This window comes from Meleagris gallopavo, chromosome 6, assembly GCF_905368555.1.
Source record: "Meleagris gallopavo chromosome 6, MGAL_WU_HG_1.1, whole genome shotgun sequence".
In the NCBI taxonomy this organism is placed as follows: Eukaryota; Metazoa; Chordata; class Aves; order Galliformes; family Phasianidae; genus Meleagris; species Meleagris gallopavo.
Window position 1 is genome coordinate 46910240 of NC_139409.1, and position 22356 is coordinate 46932595.

General features: G+C 39.8%; 1 protein-coding gene across 6 annotated transcripts in view; it reads right to left on the reverse strand.

The window, feature by feature from the left end:
* BMPER (BMP binding endothelial regulator) overlaps positions 1-22356 on the reverse strand; it is a 145362-nt gene that overhangs the window by 114893 nt on the left and 8113 nt on the right. For 5 of the 6 annotated variants that reach the window (XR_014884015.1, XM_031554058.2, XM_085226613.1 and 2 more), the window contains exon 3: positions 7074-7173. The exons of the other annotated variant lie outside the window; for it this stretch is intronic. Coding sequence is in view for 4 of the 5 variants with exons in the window: in XM_031554058.2 (XP_031409918.2) it covers positions 7074-7173 (100 nt within the window). In the remaining variant the exon portion in view is untranslated. The remainder of the gene's footprint in view (positions 1-7073; positions 7174-22356) is intronic. 6 annotated transcript variants of the gene reach the window in all.

Sequence of the window (22356 nt, forward strand, 5' to 3'; positions counted from 1 at the left end):
TTGTGATATATGCAGTGAAAACTGCTAATTACATTACAATGACTTAATAAAAGCAAAATGATCTTCTACACTTAAGTCATTCCTGTACAGTAAATTACCATAAAATAGTTCTAATTCTAATTCTAAAGCTTAATCTCTTCTAATTTATTAATTTATCTGTTCTGGTTCAATGTTGCACACACCTTTGAGCACCCTGGTTCCAAACATTATGAACCAATCTTTGGCTGATTTAATTTTAAAGAGAGCAATTTAATTCCAAATAAGCACTCACCCAGATTTGGACTGAAGTAACAAAAAATGCAAATTACAGCAGATTTCATTAATGGCATGTGGGCAAGCTGACAATCAGGAAGCCATTTATCATCCCAGATCCTGCAACATTTTTAAATGACCCTTCTTTCTTCCCTAAATACCCAAGCACAGAGCAGTATAGTGAAAAGAAGGAAACTGACTGGAGAAGATAGGTCTGTAGTGCTAAAACTCAACCCGTGTCCTCAGAAGTTCATTAAAAATAAGTTTTTGTTACTCAATTTGGCACTGCCTAATAAGATTCCAGAAGAGAATTTTGCTTATTTTAGGCTAATGAGAATTTTATAGACAAGTCATTTCCGTATTCTTGCAAGACAAAATGATAGAGTATAATAGACTGGCTCCCCATTTCCCATTTCTTCAGCATTTTTCTTCTTCTATTAGTATTTTTCTTGCTTTCCCTCCACTTTCTGTTTGAAAAAGTAACCTCTCTATTGACATGGAAAATAAACATCAGGAAAAAGAAAACAGCCAGAAGACATGTTTTATTTAGTTTTTGATAAATTAATCCTCAGGGAGGATCCAGGCATGCTAACACTAAATACCAGTTCTAGCCAAGCAAACAAAAAAAAAAAAAAAAAAAAAATAACTTGTACATTGTGTAGTATTAAATCTGCTGGCAAAAATATGTGAAGTCTGAATCATATATACGCTTAGTAGAAAATATATTTTCACATGTCTTAACAATGGCAAAGCCACTGACAGCTACTAGAAAATAAAACTTCATATTGGGTAATCCTGGTCTTCTTTCATCAACACAGAAGTAGAAAAATATATACAAAATCTCCCAAGCTTATTAAGTCATTCTCTAAACAGTGAAAATCCAACTCTTTCCCATCTAACTGTGTACAATCAAACCTATTTGCAGCTGAGCCACTGCAATCATCACGACCAAGAGATATGAGAGGCAGGGGCCATACAAAGGGCATTCAACACAGTGGAGTAAAATGGCCATGGGAGTGAGCTATGCCGGGACCACAGTGCTCACAAGCATATGATGCAATCCAGCTCATGTTCACTGAACAAATAACAGCAGAAAGCAAGTCACCACCCCCTCCCAGTGCTTCGGTTTTGCTCCCCACTGGAACTCAATTTTGCCTTTCCAAATGTCTCCTGTTTCGCCTATATATAGGGGGTAGGGAAGAGTCATTATGTGAGGTCCATAAGAACCTTAAAATCTAAAATACTGTTTAGTTAGATCTGCTATTTGTTCTTGTTCTGATATCTAATGTGCTAGCCAAGGCTGACAACTGGAGAACCATGACCTCCTATTGCTGTGAGGAGTGTGATGAACAATGTCATCATTTATTCCTGCTTTTCTCTCACCAGCCAAATCATTCACAATCAGTACATCTTACAATTTCAAAATTCTTACTCCGGTCATAGGTCTATTAAAATGTTTATCATATAGTTCCAGAGCAATGTTACATGTGAAAGCAGCATTGGAAAGCCTCCAATAGTTTTGAATTTTCTTCTAGTTTACTGCACTGGACAAGATGCCCACACACGTGGTACCAGTGCATCTGTGTGTCACCACAGACATCTCATACTATTTTCTAATACAAGAATTCTGAACAACTTCTCTGTGATTGCTAAGGTTGGGGTATCTGGTGTTTGACTGTGTAAGTATTTATGATAACATGGCAACACAGTGCATAAAACATATTCTTACATAAATAGAGAATTAAAGAAATCAAGTGAACAAGAAAATCTAGAATTTAAGGCACTATATTGAGGCCATAGTATATAACAGATACCAAAGGGATCTCTTCATAAAAGAGTTAACTCAAAGGAAGTGGTGATGATATAGAGACCTTTTCTTAGGCATAGCCAGGAGTAACACAAGCTGACACCATAAAGGGATGATACTATCCTTAGCAGCAACCTGTCACTGCTACAAAATCCCTGCCTTTACTTGAAATACAAAGTTAAAAACTGAATGAATGTTGAGGTTAACTTGAACCCTAGCCTCAAGAAACTGGCCTCCTGGCTCAGAACTGCAGCACATTAGTGCTGAGAGACTGAGAGGCAGTGAGAAAAGTCAGCCAAAGAGTCAGACTTCATAGGTCCCCAAACCATCTCTTTCCACATTCAATGACAGATGCCAGGATTAGATGATTCAAATGAAGGTGAAAAGGTTTTTAGTAAGACAATATATGATTATCTTCCCACCCCATAACCTTCCATCCACCCATATCTCTAAGAGTTTGCCCTAAGGCATATAAGGATGGGCTGCATGTTATAGTGCCCATCGATGCCTCCACACAAAGTTCCCCACCAAACTGGTGGCACTAAACTGGTATTATCTATTTCATTCTGGGAATATTCACAAGCAAACTAAGTGCTGAGGCATTAGTAAAGCAGTCACAATAGCAATAAACTCATAATCTCGTTCTAACTTCTTTGCAAGCCAGCTTTGGTAGAGGAAATTAGTTCAATCATAAAGTATGATATCCTTTCCAAGAAATGTACAATTAACTGTGATAGCTTTGGATATTCGATATTCTAAAGAACTAGCCATGCCCTTGCCTGGGCTGTGATTTCATTCTCTGGTGGACTCCTAATAGATGGAGAATAGCTTGTGAAATTCGAACTTCACTAATTAAAACAAAAAGAAAAAAGGAAGAAAGAAAGAAAGAAAGAATGAAAAAACACTCAAAAGTTAAAAAACGCAGAGAAAGCAAAATTGCATGTAGGAATTGAAAGTAATTTCTCAATGGCTAATGATACATATGACAAATACCCACTGATTTTCCCTTTGTAATTCCATGGAATATTCATATTCTTAGGATAAAAGTAGGGTATGGCGCATGGTTTTAGAAATGCAAACTTTTTACAGCCCTGAGCTGGTAATACTTCTTCACAGAGCAAACAACTTATTATTGGAGGTGCAGAGAGCTCTATATCTAAGTGACACGTCTCCAACCAACTAAATAAGAAAATGCTGCCAAATCTATTTCTATAATCTCAGTGATCTCATATGTTTTCATTAAGCATATTAAATAAAATGAAAGATGAAAAGTGGCTCATTTGTCCTACGCTAAAGTAATAAGAGGGCTTAATTTTTTTCATTCTTTCAAAATGAATAGTATGCTAGAGGTGTATGGTATGTTTTATAAACTACAGTAAGTATCTGTCAGAAGAGTAATCTCACTGAAAGTTTTCTCTATTATGCTGGGTTGTTTACATTCTGCTTGCAGCAGGGAGCCATAATCACAGGTCTACATTTCTCTGTTCCAGACTTTGCACAAACACACAGTAAGAGTGGAGCCCTGCCCCACTGACTTCACTATCCAGGGTCCTCTGTGCTGAAAGTCAGGATCAGTGTTAAAATACATTGCTGGTCTGGAGGATTAAAATATTAAGTAAAGCCAAATCTCTTAATGTGTTAGGGAGAAAATGTTGTTTCCATCACCGTGAATGTCATTCTATTTTTCCTTCTGATTGCAAAAGCTGTACTTGCTGCTGTTTTCTTTTTCCTTTTCGTTTACACACAGAAAGTGCTAAAAATCATCTAAGTAGCATAAAAATACCAAAGCAGGAGCAAAGGACTTATGCTCAGTATGAAGTCATTTGCAGAAGAAATTCTCCAGCTGCAATTCAGGCTCCCCAGTGAGCAAAGCTCTAAACATGGGAACTCAGCTGGATGCACCACTGCAGGCATACAGTATTTCTTAATTCCAGTATGGTTTATGCTATCAGAAATACTGGGCATATATACCCAGCCCTCATGCCTTCCTCAGCATAAAATATCCTGGCAGCAGTGTCACAAATGACTCATGAGTGGTGGTTTCCACTCTGGAAACATACTCTTTGGTTTTGATGTTATCCTCCTGTTTCTGTATTCAATGACAGCACCCACCCATTCATTTATTCACTCATTCATTCATTCCTTCACAAGTTATGAAAACCTGAAGCTATCTAAGGGAGCTGGCAATAACCCATAAAGCTTGATTAAGCCTTTCTAAGCTATGGGAATTACGCCAAGAAAAAAAAAAAAAAAAAAAGCCATCAGGTTCTGGTGTGCCTTTTTTTTTTTTTTTTTTGTAACATTTTGTTTGTGTTCAGAAGAAATGCAACCAGCAAAAATCACAGCTTCCCTTTTCCTGCCTGCATTCCCTATGGGCACTCTGGCAGTCTGACAAAGTAGTAACTGAGAACAAATGCTGCAGGGTCAGTCCCAGCTGCAGCTGAACGCCGCACTGAGAGTTCTGGGGATCTATGAGGACAGCAAAGGGGATCTGATGGGACACAAAGAGGGCTGAAGAGCCTCACAGCCAGGCTGGTGTGTATATCCTTCATTTCCCAAATGCTTGACACTTGTTTTAGATTTTTGCACAGAATAGAGAGGGAATTCTAGCAGCACTTGGAAGAGCAGGAAAGCAAGCAGCTTCCCCAGAGAGCTGGTTCCATCTGTCTCTTTCTATGGGACCAGAACACCCCAGTGAAAATGCGTGGCATCGAGACTGATGCAGTTACACAAGAGACTGATGCAGTTACACAAGTGCATAGTTAGCTTTACCTTTCGCTTTACCTTTCAGACAGAAAAAAGTATTCAGTAGTTTAGCATTCCCTTTGCAAGATTAGGCCCTCAAAAGCCTTTTTTTTTTTTTTTTTTAGTTCTGAAATTTAAAGCTGCCCTTGCATTTTAAGTACATAGAAACTGCTGTCTAGAATCAGACTTCTAGCCAAGTGATGCTCTGATGGCATCAATTTCCTTTGCCATTTTGTCACCAGTTACCAATGTCCTAAGAACCCTCTGCAGCTCCTCACAGTCAGTTCTGCATTCATGCTACACTACAGTATCAGCAATCTTTCTGTTACTTCAGGCTCTGCTAGATCATTTTGAGCATCTTGACAAGTTGAGAACTTTGAAGAAACTGCTGGTAACCTTTTTTCATTACAAAAGCAATCATTCACTGTCTCCATCTGTCTGTTCTTTGCTAATGAGAAGTATTTATCTACAAACTTGGGGCTACCTGGTTCCTATAGGAGAATTTGGTGGGAAATGTTGTTGGATGCCCAATAGAAATGCAGGAAGATATCACCCAGATCGCTCTGTCTGTATACTTAATTGAGCCCTTCAAAAGACTCCAGCAGTTTTACAAGGCAGTGTTATTCCCACTAAGTTACCTATGTGCCTCTTAATTCTATTTTTTTAACACTTTTATTAATTTTCCCATTAGAGACATCAAACATACTAATCTGCAGATGCCAGTCTCAAGCCAATACAATAATGTATAATGTAATATTCACATCAATTCAGGATAATAACAAGAATTCAAAATTAAATTTTCAATGTAATATTTATCTTCAACTTACTTAAATGTCTGCATCCTCATCTTTGAAACATTCACTTTTTTTAGTGCAGAATCATTTTGTATGCACAAATGTGCATACGTGTAAAACTTTCAGGAAATTGACCAGCTACACATCCCTTTTCCAAAATGGAGAATTAGCATAATCAAACTAAAATTAGGACATTTTTTGCTATAAGTCTGACACTAAATAAAATCTGACAAAATAAATAAATTACGTTTAGCTTATGTGAAAACTTTAACTACAAATTCTCTTTCAGTAATACTTTTTTTTTTCTTTTTTTTTTTCCCCCATTTCATTTCCTTTTCTTCTAAGTATCAATCTTAGACAAATTTTCAGACTAGGACTTGCCAAACCTATTCTAAAGTTGCAGCACAAGTGAAGACCAGCTAGCACAACCCTGCAGTCACTCGGGAAAAACATATATCCATCACGTTTCTCCTGTCTGAATTTCAATGTAACCTGTTCCGCATTTGTATTTCCTCTGGGAAGGCAATAAATGCTCACATTTCCCAACAATTTATCCTACCGCACCTCTCTTCTAAACTATAACACCACTGGGGAATTAAACAGCACAGAAAAGAAACAGCAAAAGTGAAGCTGTCTGAATCCCTCATTCTCCACCTCGTGGGCTGCATCAGCAATCTCTCAGCAAAATCACTTTTACTGCATATAAGTTACTGAATTAGAATTAAAAAAAAAAAACGACTTTTTCAACTTAATCTATTTTCACACTTTTTACATGTGCAAGTATAGTAACTGAATACCATGCATTTTAAACAATTAATTTATTATTTTATATCTGACACTTAGCTCCTTCTAAAGAGCTTCGAGGATAAAGTGTTGGTCAAGAATACATACGTAGTGTTCAGACTGTAACCCACTTTGGCTTTAACAAAGGTGTCGTTGATATTATTATTTGAACCAGGATAAAACGAAGAGAATTTGGTTTATTTGTTCCTAGTACTGGGAAAAATAGAAATAGACATGGATAATTACTATGTTTTTATTAATAGCAAGCACTATTCCTGCTATGTCCAACCACATGGGAAGTTAAAGAAATTCTTATGGATGTATTACCATAAGCAGATTGATTTTGATGTAAAGTATTTCCAACAGAGTAAGTTAGAACAGGAGACACCACTCAAAAGACTGACAACATACCAGTGAAGTACAATCAAGATGTATTCCTAGAGGACTGCCACTGCACAAGACTTAACAATAGCAGAATGAAGATGTGAATTTATGTTATCTTCATCAGCTTTTTAAATGTATTATGGATTATATGTATATATAAATGGATTATAATTGTGGTTACTGTCCTTTTGAAGCTTTGAAGCTAGGTGACTAGCTGAGAGGCTTCTGACTTTGTCCCATCTCTGGCAATATAAATTTGAACAGGTAACACTTTTTAAAAGAGAGAAAAAACAGGAAGAGCACCACACCTTTGCAACGTTCACAGCAAGCTCCTCTCTGCTTAATGACAAGAGCACATTCCTTGGAAAGTAGGGGACACTTCTCTCTTCTGCACGTCACTTCCTTATTCTGGAAATAAATAGACAAATAAATAGAAGACACTGCATATAAACTGCATCCACGGCTTAGTTTCTTGCAACTCAGAAAATAAAATGTGAGCTTAGCAATCTGCTCTCTTGCTTCTGAAGTGTTTGTGATTAAAAACACCCTCTGCTCTTGAAGGGCTGCAGTAAAAGATAGCCTCTGAATTGTCCAGAAGCATGTGTAAACACTGTTTTACTAGGACAATAATTCATAACTGCAACACATTATAGTACAGAAAGTGTGCCCTGTTGAAGAAATCCACTTTATCATGCTAGCTGCATGATGTGCCTATTAAAATATCCTTGACGTCCTGAGGTGTAGCCCCATGAACCACACAGTTTAGGAGTCATTTTTCATACTGACATAAGACAGACATCTGAGGAAAAGCTGACATATTTAGAAAAAACTAAACACTCTTGCAGCACTGAAATCATTTTTAGCTAGCAGTATTACCTGACTACGCAGGAGTCCTTCGAAAGAGGCTGCTATATACTATACTATGAAAGAAAATTTCATATTTATCTCTTTCTCCCCAAAATACTTAGAATCAATGAAATAATACAAGCAGGTAGAATTACTGTACATTACAGTGTCATCTTTCTACAGTAAAGAGACAGTAATGATGAAGGCCAAAGAGCACATTGATTATATTAAGGGATGTCAATATAGGTTGTGTGACAGCAAGAAGAAGAAATGTTCCATTTATAGCCTGACTTTACTCTTTAGTGTCAACCACTCTGGTTAGCCCTACCTATAAATAAAGACAGAAAACAAATACTTGAGGTTTTTTTTTCAGTCAAATTTTGATACTTGAAATTCCTCACTGAAATTAGTCCTCTGAAGTGATCTCTGCCTGTAATTAGTAGCTCAGTTCATTAAGAGACACAGGTGGACATTACTGGATGCAAGCACCCACCTCACCCAATCTTATGACTTAATTAGAGACCAAAAAATCAAAGGAGAAAAAAATGTAAATCATAAAACTAAACCATGCTTTCCAGTTCTTTTCTTTCGCTCCCTGTGGCCTCATTCAAGGTGCCTGTGGAGGATAACACACAGCTTTTATTACACTCCAGCCCTTTGTTTAAAATAAGAGGTTTATTTTCTTCAAAGTCACTGCCTGATCTGATGGGAGCTATAAAGGCTCTTCAATCTTATCAGTGTAAATGAGGAATAACTCCAGCCAAGACACTGTGAAATCAGTAAGTGAGGATCTGGCTCTAAATTGCTGCTCAGCTGAAATGCAGCTGCAGTGACATGAGCTACTGTGAAGAGTCAGGTCACTGCTAGTTACCAATACATGCTGGTGGCTCTGCATTCCTCCAAGTATTGCAGAGCAAACATACATGCAGTGTAAACAGTCTAGTTAGAATGAATTTATGAGAATGCTCCAGTTCTGGGTTGGCACAAAACAGCTGCAACAGCAAGACTGCCTCAGCAACGTCTTTTTAGTGCACAGGGTGAAATTCTGCTTTTCTTTAGGTGAACACAGTGCCCCTGACTTTGCTTTAATTCAGCCTGCTAAAAGACAGCAGAAACAACTGTACTGAATCGACTACATACATGCTGTATTTTGAAGGGTTCTGATAAGATCCAATTATCTTTAGCAAAACTTTGTCCAATGCAAGATTTAAAAAGTGTAGTGGCACCATTCCCTCTATCTGCAGAACAGTCTTCTGCGTGATGAAAGTGAAATTGAGGGAAGAGCAAAATCCATTGTGCAGTATGTTCCTTTGGAGAACATGATTGACCTAGCTGAGGCACATCATGGACTCACTGGATGTATGACATGTTGTGTCCCACTAGGTCAACCTAGCTAGGTAGAACCCATGTTATGCGGCTTGGCAGGCAGCTGCCCATCACACTCCCTGAGGAAGGAATCACTATTGAGGTTGAAAGAAGAAGAGTAGAAGAGATCTCTATAGCTTTTTGATCCCTCATTCCCAGAATGCCCTGAGCTGAGCTGGAAGGGACCCACAAGGATCATCCAAATCCTAGCTCCACAATGGACCACCCAAGATTCAAATCATATGTCTGAGTGCCCAAACACTCCTTGAAAACCAACAGGTTTGAGGCCATACTCCTGGGGCAAATGTCTCCTGTAGCCCAACTTTCCAGTCAGCTTCTCCCCCTTTCTCCCAAGCATGAACTTCCTTGCCCTGCCCTCACGTATATCCTGACATGAGCATTCCTTTACAAGAAATCCTCCTAAGGATGAGCCCAACACATATTTAAATAGAAGATGCTTTCTAGATACTGTTCCTAACTTTGGCCTAGGTCACTTAAAAAGAAATAATCTCTGCCAATAACAAATTTGGTGCCATTGATCCAATCAGCGAGTACAACTAAATTTGGATCTCACTCCCCTTATCATCAGCAATACTAGTGGTTAAAGCCCAAACTCGTGACCTTCACTACAGGTGAGGATCAAGTAACTGGAACGAGAAAGAAAAACTCAGTGTGTCATAACCTAGCTATAGATGGAAGATTTTGGAGTTCATGACCTGGCAAAGAGAACAAGGGCTGTTTAACGTTAAGTAGCTATTCCAAGTAAATCACTTTAATTGTTCACGGTGCAACTAATGCCACTTTAAAAAGAAAAAAAAAAAGAATAAAAAGAGAAAGAGAAGAATAAGATCATCTTGGTCCTATGAAGAAGAGGTTACAGCCTCCTGCCTACAGGACCAGCTCTGTGTGCCCCAGATAAGGAGAGCCAGTCCTTTGCTAGAGAAAGGCAGCCAAGCCTTGAAGCAGAGTGGGATTTGCAAAGATGATGTTCCTCCTCTGCAGCTGGTGCTGCAGGCAAGCCCCCAGGGAGGTCAGAAACTGGCCTTGTCAGATGCCACCCTAAAGTGCCTAACTCCTTGTGCAGGCAAAATGTGGAAAAAAATAGGTCAGAAGATGTGGAGGAAAGGGTTAATACTGTGCTGATCCAGCATAGGACAGCAGCAGCAGATAAAACAGGACTGGTAAATCATTGTTTAGTCTATTGCAGTCAGGCATTATCCACCCCAGATCTCCCAGGCCCACAGGGTGTAAAAGTGCAAGGATAAAACAAAGAGCAATTGTCACCAGCAGGTATTTTTCACACCGTCATCCAAAACACTGCTCTTAATGCATACTGTGCATCTGCTCGTTTCAATTTTGTTGCCTCCCTCACTCCCTCCTGTTTCACAAGGGCAAAGTGGGGTGCAAGAGCAAATGGACTTCAGCAACAACCCTTCTCCTTCCAAATGCATCCCCCTCCTATCCCCAGTAATCATAACATTACACTACTTGTCCCAACCATACATTTAAAATGTTGCTAAGTAGCTGCATGCAGGAGCGTTGTATTACAAACCTCCATCTGTGTTGTCAACAGCGCCCCTGGAGTTGTTGAAAGCTCTCAGATACTTTGATTTTTGCTGTTCTTAAGAGAAAACTTCTTAGACAGCAACATTCAGAAGCCAACAGTTATGAGAAGGTGGGGGATTTTCTTCCTTTTGTTTAAAGGATATGCACTCTGGTACCAAGAAGTGCGGAAGAGACACATGGCTCATAAATACATAAACCATTTGCTAAATCAGAAACCTGGGACTCAGTCAAAATCCACAATAGGATCCCAAGATTCATAATAAATAACTTTTAATTATAGTCCTGCACTATAGTTATTTTAAACAGATGGCTTATAGATTCACATCTGGGTTTTTTTCCCCTATTTTTTAATTTAGTGCTCAGGCACACACACATACAAGGGGAGAGAACATTGCAAGAGATCAGCTAAGGTTTTTGTTAGTGTTGGAAAAATACGTATTTTCTAAAAGAGATTAGGCTGATCCAGAACAATGCTGCCACGGCTGATGCAACTCCCCACGAGCACCCGTTAAAAGGGCTTGCACTGAAATTTGGGGCTCCCTCAGAAGGGAAAATGTAGGGATGTGCTGCAGCATCACCATGGGCCCCTCTGCTGTGCTTACAAAGCCCAATAGTGGAGAAGTTGCTTTTTAATGCATCTGGCAGAAGACCAGAAAGTTTTGTCAGGTGCCCGCATTTCTCCCCTCTCCCACACTCTGCCAGTGGGAACCAAAGATTTCTTCTTGAACCTGGCTTGCAAAGGTGATGTCAAATTCCCTACGAGAGAGGTATATTAGCCAGGGCTAATACTGGTGGTGCCACTTCATGTTACCTTTATTGCGATCTCCTCTCAACATAACTTGTTCAACTTCCACATACACTTCATATTTTTACCTTCCAACAAAGATCTCTGCACAAAGTAGCCCTGTCTAGTGACAAAATATATCAAACTAAAGGCATTAAACTATAAACTACAGTTAAATAAGATGCCAACATGAAAAAAAAATAAGATCAACAACAAAAACAACCACCAAAAAAAACCCCTAAAAATAAATCTGAATATTTGGCAAAGACCTTAGAGCGGATGCGTGCCAAACCACAGATTGGAAGCTGCAGCCAACTTTTACAGGGTTCCCCACTGGGCTCCAGCCGGCTCACAGCAGCCACCAGGAGGATGGCTCTTTTCAACCTGGATGTGGCTTGGAAGAGATAAAAACTGGGAGTCCGTTTTGTTTCTTCAGGGCTGCACCCGTCAGCAGTACTGCAAGCCCCAGCCTTGGCTGTCGGCCGGCTGCGGAAGGCCTAGCAGATGTGGATTCTCAGGAGGCTAGATTTCCATGTAAAAATTCAGGGTTTTCATCTCCTTTTTTTTTCTTTTTTTCTTTTTTGTAAATGTGTTTAGAAAACTAGCACTGTGTTTCTAATATCCAGAGGATGTCGAAGGTTCATACTGAATAGGATAAATGCTGCTTAAATTTTCATTTAACCAAAGAAAGCGATAGAGAGCTTGTTGTAAAAGCAAAAGGAATAGATCTGGTAGAAGCAAGAGCTACCATTAATGGCTCATCCTGAAACTGTTCACTTTTGACCATTACTCATCGCAGTACCACTAACACTGATGATACTCCTCCTGGAGCAGTCCAGAGTATCCTGAAGCTCCTGCAAGAAGAATAATCCTCCAAAACAATAACGATTTTCAAACAATGGTGAAATCTACACCCAGGGAATTTGGGATGGGGCTTTCCAGTGTGAAGAAAGAGCCATTTAAAACGAAGGAGGCCTGTGTGCTCCAGTCACTTCAGCACGGTGAGGCACAGTGCGGGTTGCAGCAGGGTTGGAGCAGGCCATAGCCTGGTGCTGCCAGCTCTGCCAGGCATCCACACAGCCAGGGCGGCCTCACAGTGCCCACAGAGCCACGCTCACTCCACATAAAGCACAGGGGCCAACACTGGCCACAGTTTCTGTCCCTCAGCAAAGCTGGGGAGAGCAGGCTCTGCACCCATTTCATGCAGACAGCCCCATATCGTGCCAGCTTGAACTCGAGAACAGGCTCAGGCACGCGCATAACTCATGCTCTAGACAAATCCTGAGGCACTTTCTGAAAATACTACCCCCGTTCTTCTGGCACTCTTGCCTGGAATTTCACATCTCAGGGCTGATCTGCAAACTTCCCTGCAACTGGGGAAGCTGATCTAGCAGGAGAGAGCTGCAAAGTACTGTGAGACTGCTGTCTGCAAGGATCATTTCTCCACCTGACCTGGATCTGTGCAGTGTGGCCTCAGGGAGGAGACACTGCTCCCCAGGGAGAGCTGTTTGCAGGCATTTCAGACCACAGTCAGGGGGAGTGAGAAGAAAGTCCAATTTCCCTTGTTCCTTACAATTACCCAGTGTTGTTTTTTGCACAAAATCAAATTTCCTTGCTAAAACAAAAATGGTCTACCATGCTAGATGTTCTTTTAAGTATGGGGTGGTAAAATATTCCTCTATGAAACAGTGACCATCTTCTGTAAAATGATACCATTCCTTCTGTTTACCCATGTAAACTCACAAACACAAAGGGACACACTTCACCATACAGAGGGAGAAGCCTTATGAAATATAAGCATGTTCTCCATTTCAATGAATCTATTCAGAAGGGTGCAACCAAACATGTGCTGCAGTACTTCCAGCCCTGCCCACAGTACAACACGACTACAAGTTCAGCACAAATTGCATTAGACAGATGCAAATGACAGTATTTCATCAGGAACAAAATATGACAGTGCAGATGACAGAGCATCCTTCTCCTTTTTTTAGGAGTGTGCACAGTAGCCTCTGATTCGCTCACTCATCCCTGTAACCTCTTTGGTTTATCTGCTTTAGTTTAAAGTTCCATGCCACCATACATGTAGAGCAGAGAGAGGGCTGCAGCTCTCTGTGGTGGTACCAACCACGGACTCCCTAGGAAATGGGATTAAAGGAAAGGTCCTGCTGAAAGATGACATCAAATTTCACTGCAAATGGATATTTCTCACCATTGAGACAAACACATTAGTATGTGCAAATCATTCAGGACATATCACTCACAACCCCTTCTAGACTGAACAGATTTTTTTTTCAGTGTTTCATGATGTTCACCAGCATGAGGAAAGTGACCTCTGTGGCTCGCTTCAATCCTGATACTCCCTGACAGCAGCCTGCTGCACTATCACATGGTGAAAAGGAAGTCCTTTCCCCTTACATTTGCTTGCATTAATGAAACTGCATAGATTGCAGCTGGAATCGGAGTCCTGTAAGATCAAACACTGCCTGAGTACATTGTAGGAGCAGGTCCCTGCTCCAATGTGTTTGTCGACAAAGCTGACACAGCTGGATTAAATGACCACAACCACACTTTAAGTCAGAAGGAAAGCCAGAACAGGATCCAGACCTCCTTGCTCTCCATCTTCCTGTTTCCACCTCCACCTTTAAGTGTCACCTAGGTCACCTAGCCTTTAGAGCTCATTAACTGTACAGCTAAAGGCAAAACTCTTCAAGTGTCAAGAGAATAGTATGCGATGTTCTTTTAGCAATAAAAGATGCAGTCTTCAGAATTTCCCAGTAGTTTACACTGCTGTCCAAAACACTACCCAGTTTTCCAGGAGTCAAGATTCAAGGGAGGGGTACACTCTGGAGTTCTTATAGAGGACCTTTACACTTCACAATGTGTATGCATTTAAAATTCACACCTTTTTCCCCCTTTCTGTGTTATCAACAATATATATATACGCATACATATTTGTATTTTGTCCATAAAGAACTCATATTAATTATGAAAGCCAGCTAAAGATGATGTAAATACCTAAGAAAAGGAGTAGTTATAGGCAATACCTGTTTATTTAAAGCTCCTGGTGGATACATGTACCTGTGCTGCTAGAAAGGATTGTGTCCCACTGAGCTCATGCTTTGCCCCTCACCGGACTTTCCCAGTCACTCAGATCAGCCAACAAAACTTTTCAGATGATCACAGCCCAACTCATATGGGCAAAATGAGTGATCCTGAAAAGCATGGTCCAAACCCAGCCTGGCTTTTGACGGAAGCCAATCAGGCACATATATTCTCCCAGAGAAGAATGAAAAACAAGATGTGCCAGTCGTTTAAAACAGATGGTTAAACCATGTGAATTCAACAAATTTTAGATCAAGCCACCATGTCATGCTCTGTCCTGCCTCAAAAATGAACATTAACCTAGTTTCATCAAAAGAGCCTCCAACAACACGCTACTTATTTTTCTTAACTATTTCCATCCTGGTTCTATAGTTTATGTCTATCTAATTTTCCAACAGAATGCAAAACCACAAAAACTGGAAGGAAAAAAAAAAACCAAACACACCAAATTTGAGTACATCTGCTCAAAATTCCTATTTTTGGATGTGTTCACTGTATCTCTTGCAAGCTGAATACTGACTGATGGTCATTTCTTTTCTACTAATGTAAATTAAAACTTGATTTGAAAATTATTTTAAAGAGGTGTGAAGGCTGATATTTTATAAAAATCATTTCATCATATTTTGATGGGCTAAATCTACAAATCTATGTTGTCCAAACAACAGTTAGCTGTTATTGTATCTTTATTGCCTTCTGTGTCTGAAGTCTGCTTGCTCAGACTTTACACGGGAGATTTAGATAGTGGCAAATATACCGGTCTTGGGTTTGAGCCTGTTCTAAAAATGTTGAACAAAGCAGCCCTTGAGGCAATGTACTTCTTAAAGACTTTAAAAAGCCCAATGGGCCTCCTAACTTTGCAACAAGTCATATCCCATGAAGAAATTCACTTCTGTACAACACAAAAACTGAGTTAGATTAAAGAAAAGGGAAGGAAAAAAAAGCAAGGTCCCCTGCTGCTCTGTCTGGCCAGAATCATGTCTTTTACTGCCCATATCCTCTAAAGAAACGATGCTCTCATGATATATTACCCTAATACATCACCAAGTGACAGTTTTCTCATGATACAGTATCCTCAAAGATGTGATGCATGCCAGAAGCAGCAACAGGAGATCTTGGATGGGGAGGGGAGGTAAGGGAAAGATTTTCTGTTTTCTTCCAAATTTTCAACCTACAATTATTTTTTAATGTAATATTGTCAGGAAAATCCCTGTCAATCCCAGCTTCATAATCCAGAGGACTCCAAGAAACTTCACTTTCAAACTGGAAAGCACCAAAAAACCCCTCTTCATTTAATTGAAGCAAATTTTGAACTAGGACCAAAATGCTTGAGGAACAACAACGAAAGAATAGTAGCCCAAATGAAAGCAACAAGTCTGTTCTCTATTATAAAATTATGTAGGCAAAAAGCCTTAGGACACTGGTGTTTTAATGAACTTGTAAGTAAGCTGAGCACTGACCCTGCGTTTGTTTTCTCATGTGATCTTGCCTGTGCTACACAGTGCTGGTATTTGGAAAAAAAAAAAAAGGAAAAAAAAAAGGAAAAAGAAAAAAAAGAGGTTATTCAGAAATAAACAGCATTTTGGCCAAGACTTGTCCAAAGTGGGTGAGAGTTTTCAGGATCTTTTTCTGCTGCCTTTAGATCATGGGGCTCATTCCTCACTGCTGCAGCTGCTGTACACTATCAGCATTTGGGAATATCTTCACCCAGTTGGTGCTAGTGAGAGAAGCTGAGACCATGGGAAAAATGAGTTAGAGAAAGATATGCCACAATGATGTTTTACGTGACGCATCTCTTTTCTGAGTTTCTGCTTTAGATCCACTCAGATTTCTGAACACAAAGGTTTACTGCTACAAGAAAGACAGTGGAATAAACTCCCCTTTGTTGCGTCCAAACTGGCTTTGGATTTTGGCTTTCAAAGCTTCAGACAACGCTGCAGTTACTGGGAGAAAAAGCACGTTTCCACTTGTGAGCTAAGCAGAAGTGATATGGAAGTCATTGAGAGGAAACAAAAAGTCAAAGCTGTCAAAGTCACTTTCGCAGTCCTTTTGCTGACTTTGACCACATTTTGCGGCCTGGCCCTTGCTGCTTTTGGGCGAGATGTAGCAGATGTAGCAACCCTCACTCACAGCCCTGCTTGCTCAGCTGCATGACAATACCATTGCCATCAGTTAAACCACCACATGAGTTCAGGAGGTTTGAACTGAGCTCCTCAGAGCAGATACATGCACAATGCCCCATGTACTGGGTAAACCCAGTTAATTAAACAGCTATTTTTAAATATGGCTCTGGAAAGAAGTTTGCTGTCCAAAATAAGAAACTAATATTGCACAACTACTTTCTGCTTGAAAAATCCAGTGGTTAAAACAAGTTTTTGCATAATTTTTGCCCTGCAGGGATAGTTCTCACTTCTGAAAAGCAAATTCCCTTCTTTCTGTTTTGCACATGTACATACAAACAGATCTGGGAATGTCCAAAGCTGGTGAATCTTGAATATAATAATACATTGAATAGAGCAGTAGATGCAGATTTTTTTCTCAGCGTATGTCCCCCTCATGCCTTCCTTCTCGCACTGCTGGAAGTTTAAAAAAAAAAAAAAAAAGAAAATAGAAAAAAAACACGTTCCTGACAAGTAAATGGAGCTGACATTAGAGTGAAGCTATGAGGTGAATGGGCTATACGCAAGCCATTTGTCATCTTGACAAAGTGATTTTCAGTCACCGGTGGGACACTTTAAAGACATCTGAACAGTTGGCCTTGACCACCAGCGTTTCTCATGGCTTATAAGGAGCCCCATGGGACAAAGAACACAACCTGTTTTGGAAGTGATTCCTGCAGTGGTACCTCTTGATAGATGTAATAAAGGCAGTGTGATATATCAGGTGCCATTAAGATCTTTGCTAGCAGATTATATTTACATAAGTATGGAGTGCAGATAGCATCTTGTTAACCCAATTAATGAGACTCAAATGTCAGGAAAGGGATTATGACTGGCTGGAAGTCTGAAGTGCTAAGAAATGCAGCCACAGATGACTTCATTGTGTGAGACAGTACTGTTCCCTTTGAAAAGCAAGAACTTAGGCAGCAGCACTATTACCCAGGCAGCCAGGAGGAAAATCACAAGGGAGGGGGAAAGATGGCCCGAAACCCAAAGGTTTCACACCTTCAATATAAGCAGGGCTCTTTATGATGAGAGACTTAAGTGCCATGTAAAAATGAGAACCTGAAGCTGAACTAAAGAAAACTGAAAAGCATTCTCCTGAGGTCTTAGAAATTTAAGATTTTATTAACTGTACCTTATTCTGCAATAAGAGAAGGCCCTCGTCACCAAGTTATAGCCTAGTCTGGGTTGGAAAAGAAGCAACATTTCTTCCATTGTGTCCACACTTCTCTAGCCTAGAGAAGATAAGAAATTTCTTGACCATAATTTCTCCATCAATTGCTCTTGATGTACTTTACAACAAGCTGTTTGTCTTCCACAGTCTCAAATCACTAAGCTGTGTGACGCAAGAGGAGATGCTCCAGTCATCCATTAGTGACTGACTGCAGGTCAGAGCAGTGAACCCTGAATGGCAAAGAATGAGGTACTGAGCCTCAAAAATGAGAGGAGTTCAGGGTCCAGCCTTGCAGTCAGTACCTCCCATCATCTCTCTGCTCAGCATAATGACTGTGAGAAATCCTGTTCCAAGTTGTCTTCTCAGTGAAAGAGATAAGACATTTAGAGACTGCTTAAGACAACAGTCCAGTCTAAGCAGTATTCAGTGCATTTACCTAAATTCTTTAATGGGAGCAGTGTCTTATGTGCTGTCTTGCATGGAAGAGGCAATGCCCAGCAAACAGACTGGGGCTGCTTACTCATCTCTTCAGCTGGATGCCTTCCAGTGAACCTCCCTTTTGTTGTAGATGATTTGCTTTTTTTTTTTTTCCCCTTTTTTGGCTCCCACCTTTGTATGTTTCCATGTGGACTGGTTTAATTATGCCAAGAAACCTGATAATATCAAAGATATAAATTCTATACTAAAATGATTATATACAGATTTAGGCACCAAAACCACACCCCTCTTGTAACAACATGTACATAAAACCACTCTAATTTTTCAGTACCATGGCCTAGAATTCCAGATTTTTTTTTTATTTCCACTACAGATTGATTTTTGAGATTTTGCTTGAGGATTAGGAAACTTTGCCAAGTTAAATTGGACATACACAGATATTTTTCCAGAAGTTATACAAATTGCATGCTTCTTCTGTTTCCTCAATGTTTTCTTGTCAAACAAGCTCTGATTCAGTATCAGTGCATAATGTTACTTCTCGTATGTCCACATCAGCAAGTTTCTCCAGAAATGCTTAAAGTGTTTAGATCACAGACACACTAGGCCCAAAGCACACTTCTGTTAGAAAGGTTTCTTGCACTACCACACTGAAAACACTGTAATGCATAATTTCAATTGTGCAGCCTTTTTTTTACCCACTGCTTTTACAAACCGCTCATCCACCACCCCTTGATTTACAGACTAAAAGCTTGCACGCTTTGCATTCTGCCTGTCAACATAATTTTATTCAGCCACACTACCCAGTTCCTTCCTGCTCCGATGATTCCCAAGCGGCACAACATGGAGGTGCTTTACTAAATGGGACCATCAAATCTTAACAAATCCTTAGAGCCTGCTTTGTCAGCTCTTTTGCAAAAGATGCCTCAGTTGCATAAAGCCACTCTGATGTTTTTCAGCCACTAAACTCATAAGATAAACCTGAAAATCAGATGCAAATGTATGACTCTAAGCGGACATCAGAATACATCTGGGTGGTTTCTAACTCTGAAATAGACCCAATTCCCTTTGGAGCCAGTTGGATATTTCAGAAAAATTTCTTCTCAGATAGAGTTGTAAGGCATTAAAGCAGACTACCCATGGAAGCAGTGGAATCACTTGGAGGTGTTCAAGAAACATGTAGATGTAGCACTAAGGGACGTTCTTTAGTGGGCATGGTAGGGATGGGTTAATAGTTAGACTAGCTGACCATTAATTTTTCCAGCCTTAATGATTTTATGATTCTATGAATATAATTGAATATAAAGATGCTAGGAATTATTAACAAGCACAATGCTTTTAACCAAGGAGTTGTCAGAAATCTCTTCTTCCAGGACAGAACTCTAGGACACATCAGTATGCATTCTCCTGGACAAGGAGGAGTGCAGAGCTTCTGCTTCCATGCCCCACATAACATCTCAGCTACAAGAGAGAAGGTGCACACATGCAGCTCTAAGGCAGAGTTAATCTGATTCAGTCTTTAACATTGAAGCTTTGAGAATATGTTTATTTATAATGGGTACTCCAAAAAACTGGGACCTCAGTTGGTCAGTGAAAGTGCCAGATCTTTTTCATCCATTTTCTAAATACCATTTTATCACATATCCATCTTTCGTGCTCACAAGAACTAACAGACTTCCAGCACTAATACTATTTACTGCCTTCTTCAGTAGCACTTCATGGCACAAATATATGCCTCCCTCCCTGAACACTACAAAAAACAACACAGAAAATGAAGACCATAGATAGGAGGTTGTTGTGTAGAACAGGTGTAGAAATGAACATAGGAACACTTAAAGAGGATACATGTCACAGACAGCACATGAAGACGTTATCTTTTTGCTGAGATAGCAGTATGCAGACCTAGTCTAACAGCTCATTTTGGAGCACTGTCTGAAGTAAGAGGATTCCAGACATGGGGGCAAACTGAAGGAAGAAAAGGAGAAAGAAAATCTAAAAAAATAAAAAAACAAATAAAAAACAAAAACCAAAAAACCAGCAAAAACTGGAAGTCAAATAGGAGGAACAGACCAAAAAAAAAACAACAAACAGGTCTCAGAAAGTAAGCAAGGTCAACTCCTGCAACTCCTGAGGATGACAGAAGGGCAAGAAGGGGTGAGGCTCGTATTGCACTTAGACAGAGAGCTCAGCACTTGATTCAGATGGATGCAAAATGGTGCACAAAGCTAAATCTGACAAGTGGTCAGACTAGAGATTTTTTAGCTGCAGCTTAATGCATGTGATGAAGAGGACAAGAGGTCTCAGAGGAAGTAATTACAGCAGTTACTAGCTACAACATGAGCAAATACCAGCATGATAGTCATTTTAATAGTAGTTTTACAGGTAAAAGGTTTTATACAATACTGTTGGTTTTGTTGTGGGTTTCTGTTTTTTTTTTGTTTTTTTTTTGTTTTTTTTTTTCCCCATAATGGCCTTTTATTTGACCATAAGCTCAATATAATAAAGGTTGCATTTTCATTTGATTTTTTGGTTGTTGGTTAATATTTTTCTTCCCTCAAAAATTCCTATTAAAAAATGATGAGGATATAAAACCAGATATTTTGTGGGGAAAAAATATCTATTTTTATATAGCAGCACAAAGCAGAACACCAGAAATACTGACACTGTGAACCATTCACTTACAGGACCATAATTCTTAAGAATACTGTTAACAACTCAATGGAAGAAACTTGAAAGCTAATAAAAACTATATACAGGTAACTGTATGCTTTTAAAATGCCATTCTGATATTGGACCAGCTCTTTAATAATGTTTTTCTTATTGGCAATAAAAAAGTGCCTTAACTTAGACTGATCCATTTTGCACTTATTGTAGATACATTCCAAAGACATTTGCAATTTATATTACATTTTTCCATTTAGTTTATGGTATTTTTGTGCCCTTCATACTTTTCTCCATATTATCTATGCAATTCAAATATGTTCTTTTGTATTTGAGCTCTCTAATCCATTAATTACGCCAACGAGAATCTCATTTCCATACTTGGTGTATTGGATCTTCATCATTATTGCAGTGACATATCACCAGCACTCTTCCAGGAGGGTTTTGCCAAGAACTATAATCAGTTCAGCACTGTGTGCATATGTCTGCTTGCTCGATACAGCTGACTCTATGTTAGAAATGTGCAAGCAGTGATTTCCTCACTAGCCCACGTGGCCTGAGAACACCATGATATAGCTTCTTCAAGCCTACAGATTTCCAGAAAGGCTTAATCACAAGCTGTCACATATGATTGCACACTGTGTCTCCAAAATAAATGTCACGACAAAACATAATGAGCTGAGGGCACAGATACCTATTTAGGGATGTATAAATCTCACCCACAACGTGGGGGTTTGGAGAGATTTTTCTTCCCTGTAGCTCCAGCCTGCTCCTCTGGCTGGACATCCATCAGAAGCTGGAGCCCCTCTTCCAACTGAGTTTCACACAAGTCAGAAATGCCGGCACAGGAACACCAGGCCGGGCTCCTGCTCAAAGAAGGACTGATGGCAGCACAGCACTTTTTGATCTGAAAGGAATCTAGCCTGCAGGGTGTGGGACTGCTCTGGGATGTGAAGTGATGTGCAGCAAGTGGACTTCAAAAGAGCCACAGATGGCACAGACCCAACATACTGCTATTCAACCCGTATTCGTTCCTCAGAAGTGAAAATTACCTGGAGATGTTACACGTGGTGCTACTTGGCCAGGGTGGCCCTATCTGTGTACAGGACTAGGCTGACTTGAACACTGCCTCAACGCTGCTGTCGTAAACCTAGAGGAACAAGTCAGAGTCACCATCTTCTGCCATCAGCTATTTAAGTTTCATTCTCAGATCAAAGTCTCACCTTATGCACAGGTATTTCATTAGTTAAGAGCAGAATCTACCTGAATTATTTTTAGAAGAGCCTATCAAAGCCATCACCTGAATAACAGATAATTAACCTGCTTTGGCTCTTGATTCAATTCACTTTTCACTTGCAAAACTATCTTCATCTACACATGCTGTTCCTTGGTCTCCCTAAGGAAGTACGTATTAGACTCCAAGTTGCACCAGACATGGAGTTTTAACTGGTTTTTGTTTTCTGGGTTTGTTTTTAGCACTGTATTTTTTTTTCCTCCTC